Genomic DNA, 9,510 nt, shown 5'->3' with positions numbered 1-9,510 from the left:
ATTCTATGAGTTTTAAAATTAAAACTTCAGATCAGTTCCCTCAAGGAAAACATTGAACCTCATAGCATAGCTGGTTAGAAATGAGGAATGGATTCAGGGAGGAAATAAACAAAATACCTTTCACTTCATCCACACACTTAACATATGCAGCTTTAATCAACCAAAAGAAAAAAAATCCCAAATGTACAAGTGAAAAAAAAATCCAAACTGTTGACACAGGCTTAGCTAATATCAGCTACTTTTATGTACAGCTGTATAAGTTCAAAAAAGCTATCCTATATGTATATACAAAAGTTGTTTATACACAGGTCTGTACATAAGGGTCTATACATTTATTCCTCAGAACCCTTAGGTGCCACCTCTTAGTGAGGATCACCAACACTTCATTCACATATCTTACAAAAAAGAAAGACTTTCCAGGATTGACAACACTATGCATCCTGTATTCAGACAATATAGGCTCCACTCGCTTGGTTAAGATCCTTCCATCATAATGCAGACCACACCAGGTGCATGAGCTCCCTGAGCAGAGTGCTTCGCACAGAGTGCTCCAAAGTAAAAGCCAGTAAACCAACACGAGATGGGGAAGCAGAGTCCTACCACCATAGGTCCAGGCTTAGTGAGCCCGCATGCCCTGCTCACTGTCGGTATTCCAATTCATCCACACTGATGACTTTGGCGGGCATGGATGGCAGGGGCTGCTGTAGCACATCCGAGCCAAACCATTTGGCGAGGCCCACAGGGGAGCTGCTCCTCTGGCTGGGACGGTGCTCCAGCTGGGAGTGCATGTGAGGCAGGCCTGAGCGGCTGGGCACGTTCTGAGGCGGCGTCTGAACACTGACAGCTGCTGCCTGGGAACCAGAGCCTGGAGGATGCAGAACTGTGGAGATAAGCAGGGTTATCGTCCACAGCATGAGAGGGAAGGTAGTTCTTTATTAGGCCCTGCTTGATTCAAACCCTATCCAAACAGAAGTCTCTACCAGAGGACTTATTCTAGGGCTTCTTTAGAAAACTCCCCTGAAGAATGTCAGAAGAGAGCACTTTGAAAAGCTGAGCTATTCAGAAGCCATCAATATTGAAAACCCACCCTGGATGACATGACCACTACCTTCCCATGGCAAGTAACTGCATCACAGTATCAGTAACGTGAGCTGGTGAGAGGGCATCTACGCTGTGCAGGTCCTATGCTGAACCTGTGTTGGGAGGATTCTCAACCTTCTCTCCTAACAGGACAAGGAAAGCCAGAGCCCACTTGGCTCTTCCACTGTCTTTGCAGGAACTGTAATCCTAAATTCCACAGAAGTCAGTTTACTTTATCCTATTCTCTGGTTAACCTTTGCCCTAATCTTACTAGGACAAGTTAAACAATGAAGTGTCAGTATCAATTTATCTTCAGAAACTGGTCCTAAAAGCTTCAAGATGACTGAAACCCATCCCACACTCACCTGGCCCATTCCTGAACTTACCTGAGCGCTGTAGCTGCTGTTGCATCATTGCCAGATGCAGCGGGTTCCCAGGTCGAGGGTTTAAGAGAGGGTGACTAGCAGCAGGTAAAGGGTAAAAGGGCTGACCCAGGATTGGGCCAGAAATTCCTTGTAAATGAGTCAGGTCCATCCCAGGAGGAAGCACACCTATTGAGCAAAAAACCCAAACTACTGAGTAGTCGTCTTAATGTTATGTGGAAATTTTCAAGCTTGGATGTACAGTTGCTGATCTGCAAGTTTATTAAGAATGAAGAGTGCTCAAGCTAGGTTCCGAATCTTTTGATGGACTAAGGGATGGACTGGATTGGACCCACTGCTCACCAGTTAGATGGAAGAATCTAGTAACATCTTTCTGGGGATAAAACCTCCTCCCCCAAAGGATAGCAATTCATCAGTGCCAGCAACTGTTGTCATGCCAATTCCACAGACCCACACCCAAGACAGATCATAAACTCACCAGCTTGGAGCAAACTTGGAAGATGTTGTGGATGTACTCCTTGGGCCAGCATCCTTTGCACCAACCCTGGGTGAAGCTGGTGAGCAGGCCGAACGATAGGGACATGGGGCACAAGGGGAACTTGGTGGACAGGGCGGAGAAAAGGTGTTCCTGGAACTGGGGATGCCAAGGTGGGTGTTTTTCTCCCAGTTGCTTTAGGTCGATAATCTTGTTCTTTGGTGTAACGGTTCGTCTGGGACAGTGGGGTGGAACATGAAGACCGCTGTAACGTTGACAGTTTGGGATTTGTAGTGGGAGAAGACTCTCGATCGACATTGGGTACAGAGTTGGACGACAGGAGTTTTTCTGTAAGGATCCAGACACAAAAAATTTTGGCAAACCTCTCCCAAACACTTTGTCCTCCTAATGGTCAAGTAAATCTCATTTCTTAAGAAGCTCACAATTTTATTTGATCTCTAACAATTTTAGAGGACTGCATGGTAGGGACTATCATTTGCTTTATAAATAGGACCAGAACATAAACTGTTGGGCACTCTGCTCTGCCCAAATGGCTGTGGCCTGGATCTATATGGGAGCTAGTCTCATCCTAGTCAGATGTTTGTGATTAATGTGCTTTTCAGCCTAAGGGGGGGGGAATCAAACTAAAATTATGCAAATCCATCACAACAGAAAATTTAAACAGCAATTACACGCTGGTCAAAGACTCTGAACTGTCCAACAGGACTTCCTCCACACCCTCCCACCCCCAGCTTTCTCAAGCACAGGGAAAAAACTCTCAGACCAATACTCTAAACCTGTATTATTAGAATTGGTGTGTCACCATGTCCTTCACAAACTCTACTGTGTAACTCCTAAAAGCCTCTCACGTGTTTTCTGGGTAAGTCTCCACGGATAGGAGAGAACCTTTCAGATGTAAAACTGGCTGAACTACATTTGCCAAATCACTAATTATTCAATGTTGAAGCACTCTCAGATTGGTCAGAATTTTAAATAGCCAAGTGAATGTGATCTGGTCCAACCGTTCTCACTGTCACAGAACTGCAGCCCAGAGAAGCCAGGGGTGTTGCCCAGGGCTTTGTAGAGAATCAGGGTCTGGCTGGTCAGCATTCGGGCCCGTGTTCTCTCTGTCACATACTTTCTTGAGCAGTACTCTCAGCAGCTCTGCAGTACCTTCACTGGCCTTTTGCGTATCCTCTTTACTATCACCAAGAGCTGTTTTTCCAGATACTGGCTCCTCCTTGCTTTTCTCTTTGCTCTCATACATCTTACGAATCACTGAAGTAGGGGTAAAGGAAGGAGACAGCTGTGGAGAAAAACAATTGGCATTAGCACATTCTCTAAGCACCTTTTCCTAATATGAAGCCAGGATTAACTGGCCAAGCTACTCAACAGAGTCCCCGTATTGCCTATATGGTAGCAAAGTCCAGTTCCAATGGTGTGGTCTGTAGCTGCTGGAATTAAAACACAATGGGGCAAATAGGCAGTGTCCCAAATGCATCACCCCTTGCTCACAACACTGACAATGGGGACCTGCCTAAGTAGCCTCCTGCCTCACACATTTCCCCAGCTGGGATTAGGCTGGGAAGGGAAGAACACGGCTAGAAATACACCTTGGCACAACAATAACCCTCAGAACCTAAATTAATCCATACTTATAATATTTCCCTTCTTAATGTGGCTACCAGAAATGTCACAATTATCTCAGCAGTCTCCTCAGCCATTAGGATTCATCACTTGGAATCATTTGTTCCCATCTCTCCACTGTCTTTCTATTTTGATGATTTTTATCATGCAAGCACCTTTTCTCATTAAACCACCCCACATCCTTGATGGCAGGAGATGACAGGTCATGGCTTATGAACCGAAAAGCTACCAAGGTGACTGGTACAAAGACCCACTTGGGGTCCTGAAGCACATGGCAAGTCCCCCCCATTTATCAGCTTTGATGATGGTAAAAGTCTATGAGGAATAAAACATTTTTTAAGTAATGCTAGTCAGTTGTAAAACTAGCCTTGCCACTGCATATAAGCAAACCCTTTTGTTCCAGCCTTAGTTCACATCACTGAGACCTGAATCGGCAAATCTGAATCTGTGAACTCCTCAGCATGTTTCACCGAGTTCCCCATGATCCCACCCCCAACCCCTGTTCACCCCTGTCCACCTCACCTCCTGTCTTTCACCCTAGTCTTCCTGCTTCCCCACACCAGCTGTTCATTTGTTTGAACATACTGTATCACCCTGTGTGTCCTGGCCCATGCTTGTTTATCTGCTGGGACACTTTCCCCAATTCAGGGGCTTCACTAGAATCCCAAGAGTTACACTGTGACCTAAAAGGGGACAATCTAATAAATGGGTAGGTATGAAAGACTACTTGATCAATTCCTGTGGAAAGCACTCAAGGACATTTAGGGGCACAAAGGGTACAACATACGTACAACCAGAGAAGCCTTAAGTCATTCATAGTCACTAAAGGTCACTTACCATGCTTGTGATGGAGGCAGCAGGGGCTGGGGAAGAGGAATTCCCTCGGTGCACGGGTGCTGGTGACTTGGTCACTCGTTGTTGCCTATGAACAAACCAATTATCAATGTGAGCCCCAATCTGTTCAAACCCCAAGTCCTAAAACCATATGATACTGGAGACCAGCTAGGAATTTAACATCCCCTTTCCCTTATCTAATTCAGTTTCCCAAGCACTCAGTAAGTACCAAACATACACAAAAGTACATGGTAAGTTCTGAGGGAAGACAAAAGCTTAATAAAACATGGCCCTGGCCTTGCAAGAGCTGTCAGTCCCACGTGGGAGACAAAAAACTAGGGCAAATGAAAGCATGTAGATAAGGCACAATGGGAAAACGGAGCTGAAGAAGGAACGATAGGGCACTCCAGGGACTGCGGAAGCTTCTTGGGGAAGAAGATGCATTAAACTGAGTGTAACCAACAAGTTAAAGATGGAGAACAACGGTTTGGGTAGAGGGAACAGGTACAGGGACTTGGGAAGAACTTGGAAATAGTAAGGTTATCCAGGGCTGGTACATGGTTTATTTGTAGATCGTAAGTGGAGGTAAGCTAGGGAGGGTCTTCATTCTGTGGGCTGGCTATGCTCCAGCGGGCAGGGAGCAACACTAATTAGCACAGTACATAGCACAGAACTGATGCTGGTTCAAATCACATAGGGAATCAAGAGTTTCAGCTACTTTAGGACCCAGTTATATGCAGCATTCCCCACTAATCCTCGTCTACACACAAGATTGATCTCAGGGCCTCCCAAATAAAGGAAAAAGAACAGATTTCTCTCCCTAGCCATTCTACTCATTCTTCCTTAACTTGGGAAGAAAATGGGGAAACAGTTGATGTTGACATAAACATTAACAGGCTGAGAGGAGAAAAAAATGTGAGCTCACCAGCTATTGAAAGTTTCACTGCATTTCAGCCATGTTAAACTTTGTGCCACAAAGGTCAAAGGCCAAGTATTTTCAGTGATTCTGGAGGTTCTCTGAATCATAGGTAGACAGGAAGCCTAAATCGATGGCTTCGTACCAGTTAGTACCCCATTGCTTCCACATTGTGACACTGAATATGACAATGTGGGCAGACAGAGATAAGTTAATGTATTACTGAGTGCTATAATAGGACGCACTTACGTAAGGGGTACCTCCCTGGTCTCAATGTCTTCATGAAAGTTTTTTTCTTTTTCTTTTTTTTTTAGAGACAAGGTCTTGCTATGTTGCCCAGGCTGGTCTCAAACTCCTGGGCTCAAGCAAGTCCTACCTTAGCCTCCCAAATAGCTAGGACTACAGGCGCCCACCACCATGCCCAGCTAATTTTTCTATTTTTGGTGGAGACGGGGTCTCATCATGTTGCTCAGGCTGGTCTTGAACTCCTGTCCTCAAGTGATCCTCCCCTCCTTGGCATTCCAAAGTGCTAGGATTATAGGCATAAGCCACCACATCATAAATGCTGCTTAATTACCTAGTATTTTATTAGGCAAGACTAAACTGTAGTGTTCAGAGATGTATATTTTGGTGATGAAACTCAAAAAATTAAGGTAGATCACTTTTAAGGCTAGATAGTAGACACTTCTGAGGGAGGAATATTGGCATGGGGCACATGAAGGACTTCTGAGTGGTTAACAAGGGAGTTTGCCTTATAAGTTACACATTTGTTTTATGCAGTTTTCTGTGTTTTATTTTGCAATAAAAAGGAATATTGCTACTCCTTTCCCTTTTCTCCCCAACTTATGATTCTTTTCATTTTACTACTGTTGCAACTAGTAGAAAAAGAGAAGTCAGTAATCTACTTGTTAACAGCTCTGACCAATAAATTCCTGATGTAACAAACCTGCATTAAGGGACAGTTTGGTAACATGGAACCTGTGGGGGAAGTAATAAGGAGGTATGCTAGTTACATTTGTAAAAATGAATCCTTTAAAAGTGATAGAAACATAAAAATTTAAAATGTGTTTACTCATAACAATCTTGAGGTAAATAAGGCAGGCAGCATCCTTTTCATTTGACTAATTAGCAAACTGAGGCCAAAAAAGTAACTTATAAATCAAGAAAAAAAACAAAACAAAACCCATAGGATGAAAATCCTAATCCCCTGAAGAATTTAATCAGATTATTTTCTCTTGATAATATTTGGAGGATGAAATTTCTATCATACATTATACGACATATCAACACGTGCAACAGAATTATACTACAGTTAACTAATTTGTTAATCTCAGGAAAACTGTATCTGCAAATTCCCACATGGGCAGAATTTGTAGTACCTGTTTCTGAATCCATCTCTGGTTCTGTCCACCTGTGGTTTGCCAAAACCAGGCTGGTAGAAGTTTGCTGCCTGTACGGCAAGGTCATGTGGCAAGGCTACCCCCTCCAAAGCTGCCTGTTGTAACTCTAGCTGGCTCATCTGCTGAATAGAAGTGTCAAGGGAGGAGGGTCAGTAGAAGAATGAGCATAGTCAGTGCACTTTCTACAAAAGTATCTCTTAGCTTTTAGCAAGGTTCAAGCAGCAGCTGAGAAAAATTTGATACTGCAAACCTGACAACTGCTGCTATTCACTGAATAGGATTTTAACTATTACTTTAGCAATTTTCTCACCTTCATTGAGCTCACATTATAGTTCAAAACCACTTCTAAGAATTGCAGCAATTCAGTTTTACACCCCACAAGCAACAATAGGGTGAAAATAGATTGAGTTTCAGAAAGAGCTCAGCCTGACCTGGGCTGTGACAGGGCTCATGGGCTTGCGCATGCCTGGGAATGGATCTCCAAGTAACTGTGGTCCTGGTGTAAAACCTGTTGGGAAAGTTACAGTATCAGTGACTGTCAAGATGGCATATGTGCGTCAGGGAGGCATTATCACTAATGTGTGCTGCTCCTTGCTGAACACCATTTTCTTTTGGGCAGTATTGACTCTTTGGGTTGACAGATGTCCCTCTTCCTCTGTGCCTCCAGAATGGGCCATACAGACCTCAATCAGAGCACTTACTGGCCTGAATTGCCTAGTATATGCATCTTCCCCATTTAGCCATCAGCTTTGTCCCTTTCAGAGCCAAGACCTCTCTCTATCTGGTAGAGAAGAGCTTTTCTAGCCAGCAGTTTGGCCTGTCATCACTAAGCCAGCTGGTACAAAAGCAGAGACTAGTGCTGAGGTTCACACACTCTTCCAGTTTATCTCCCTATTTGTGGATAGGAGATTTTGAAAACTGCCTCTTCAAGGTATTACTGGCAGGAGCCAGAGTGGCCAGCAACCTGAAGTGGTCCAGGATGGCAAGAACATTATGATATTCTATGCCAACACATTCCTAGGACAGCTTTCTGGAAGTTCTTTCCACTCACATTCTGAATTGGCCACAAGACTACCAAATTCAATGGCTTGCTAGAGAGACACTACGCTGATTTCTACTGTATCTCAAGGAAAAACTTAAGCCAAAATAACTTTTTTGGATTGAATTCCCAAAATAAGGAAGATTACTGAAGAGCTGGATCCAATTTAGATTAATTTCAAGAAAAAAATACCTAAACATGAACATATTCACCTAGAAGGGCAGCTAGAAATAAGCTACCTTCCACATTTGCTCCTCCACCCCCCAAAAGTATAATAAATTCTCATATTCTTTTTAAACTCTTTAAGGATGCCCATGAAAGACTGCTGGTTCTAGGGGAGAAGTATAACCTATGTAGAAGGTGGGGTACAGACATCTATACTTAAGTGTAATTTACCAATTGGTGATGGTATTCTTGGGCGAAGGTAGTCTGCTGAGGCTGCTCGAGTTTGAAACACCTGTGACAAGGGAGGGGAGGGTGCTCTTTGGCCCAATAAAGATGTTGTAGGCTCCAAGCTCCCCATAAGGCCACTCAGAAGATTAGAAGTGGGTCTCTGAACTGGTTGGCCCAGAAGTTCCTAAAGGCAGAAAAGCCAAATCCCTGTAAACAAATTTAGTTCTTTCTAGTCAGAGGCTGTGGATTATAGATTAACTTTTTGAAGCCACTGGATGAATCTCCCACATGCTCCACTGAGGGACTTGGCATGTGTATATGGCAACACATTTCTCTGAATGTTCAGCTTGCAACATTTGCTTTAAGTTAGTGCTACAAATACAGGTTATATACTTAGTTTCACAGAAATTGCAAACTTGCAAACTGGAAATCAAGGCTTACCGTCAACTTTTTAGCCACCCCCTCTCCCATCCACTGAAATTAACAGTGACACAGAACTATCTATGTCAGACAGCAATCTCAAATCCTTGACTGCCAGGCAACATGGATCATTCTCTAAGGCCCAAAGATGGGCTACTACACAAAACCAGTTCAGAGGACTACTGTTCAAGACTCCAAGGCCACAGTATAAGATTGGGAAGTACCTGCAGGATGTTCTTAGGGACAGGCTGGCCTGGAATCTCAGCAGGGGACATCAAATGGCTTTCAAGATTTCGCTAAAAAAAGTCAAAGAAAAACTGGCTTTAACCTTCTTAGCACACTTAACTTACAGATTGGGCACCATAAGAAAGCATAAAACACCCGCCCCACCAGGGAGTTGACACTTAACAGCAGAATAATGTTCAAGTCACAGAAAACTTAGACCAACTGGTTCTACTTTCATATCACACAGGTCCTAAAAAATCTGGGAATGGAAAGACTGGTCACATGTACGTGCAAAGTCCACAAAGAATCTCTATGTGCTAACCCTAGTCCATTTCCTTGTTTCTAACACCATGGTCAAAAGAAGGTGGAAGAAAAAAAAAAAAGGTGAAATTTAGGAGTACTTATTTAGCAAGAAACCACAGAAACTGATTTACAGATTTTAATTTTTGAGACAACCCTTGCTACTCATCATCATAGCTCATGCAACCTCGAATTCCTGGGCTCAAGGGATCCTCCTGCCTTAGTCTCCAAGTAGCTGGGACTACAGGTGTGGGCCACCAAACCCGGCTAATTTTTATTTTTTGTAGAGACGGGGGGTCTATGTTGCTCAGGCTCGTCCCAAACTCCTAGCTTCAAGTGATCTTGCCACCTCAGCCTCCCAAAGTGCTAGCATTTCAGGCATAAGTCATTGTGCCTGG

At 43.7% G+C, this 9,510-nt stretch overlaps 1 protein-coding gene across 5 annotated transcripts in view; it reads right to left on the bottom strand.

Moving 5' to 3' along the window:
* Positions 1-124: 124 nt before the first annotated feature.
* Positions 125-9,510, bottom strand: part of EIF4ENIF1 (eukaryotic translation initiation factor 4E nuclear import factor 1) — a 46,657-nt gene continuing 37,271 nt past the window's right edge. For 2 of the 5 annotated variants that reach the window (XM_069497475.1, XM_069497476.1), the window contains exons 11-19: positions 8,812-8,883; positions 8,171-8,351; positions 7,167-7,243; positions 6,715-6,854; positions 4,423-4,507; positions 3,112-3,244; positions 1,942-2,286; positions 1,467-1,631; positions 125-880 (exon numbers count right to left, since the gene is read on the bottom strand). In XM_069497475.1, coding sequence (XP_069353576.1) covers positions 639-880; positions 1,467-1,631; positions 1,942-2,286; positions 3,112-3,244; positions 4,423-4,507; positions 6,715-6,854; positions 7,167-7,243; positions 8,171-8,351; positions 8,812-8,883 — 1,440 coding nt within the window. In that variant the 3' untranslated portion in view covers positions 125-638. Of the gene's footprint in view, positions 881-1,466; positions 1,632-1,941; positions 2,287-3,111; positions 3,245-4,422; positions 4,508-6,714; positions 6,858-7,166; positions 7,244-8,170; positions 8,352-8,811; positions 8,884-9,510 lie in introns of all 5 variants that reach the window. The other 3 variants (XM_069497473.1, XM_069497474.1, XM_069497472.1) reach the window with 3 other exon arrangements.

This window comes from Eulemur rufifrons, chromosome 21 (genome assembly GCF_041146395.1).
Source record: "Eulemur rufifrons isolate Redbay chromosome 21, OSU_ERuf_1, whole genome shotgun sequence".
Lineage (NCBI taxonomy): Eukaryota > Metazoa > Chordata > Mammalia > Primates > Lemuridae > Eulemur > Eulemur rufifrons.
The sequence above is the reverse complement of the archived record's forward strand: the minus strand, read 5'-3'. Positions and strand labels throughout refer to the sequence as shown.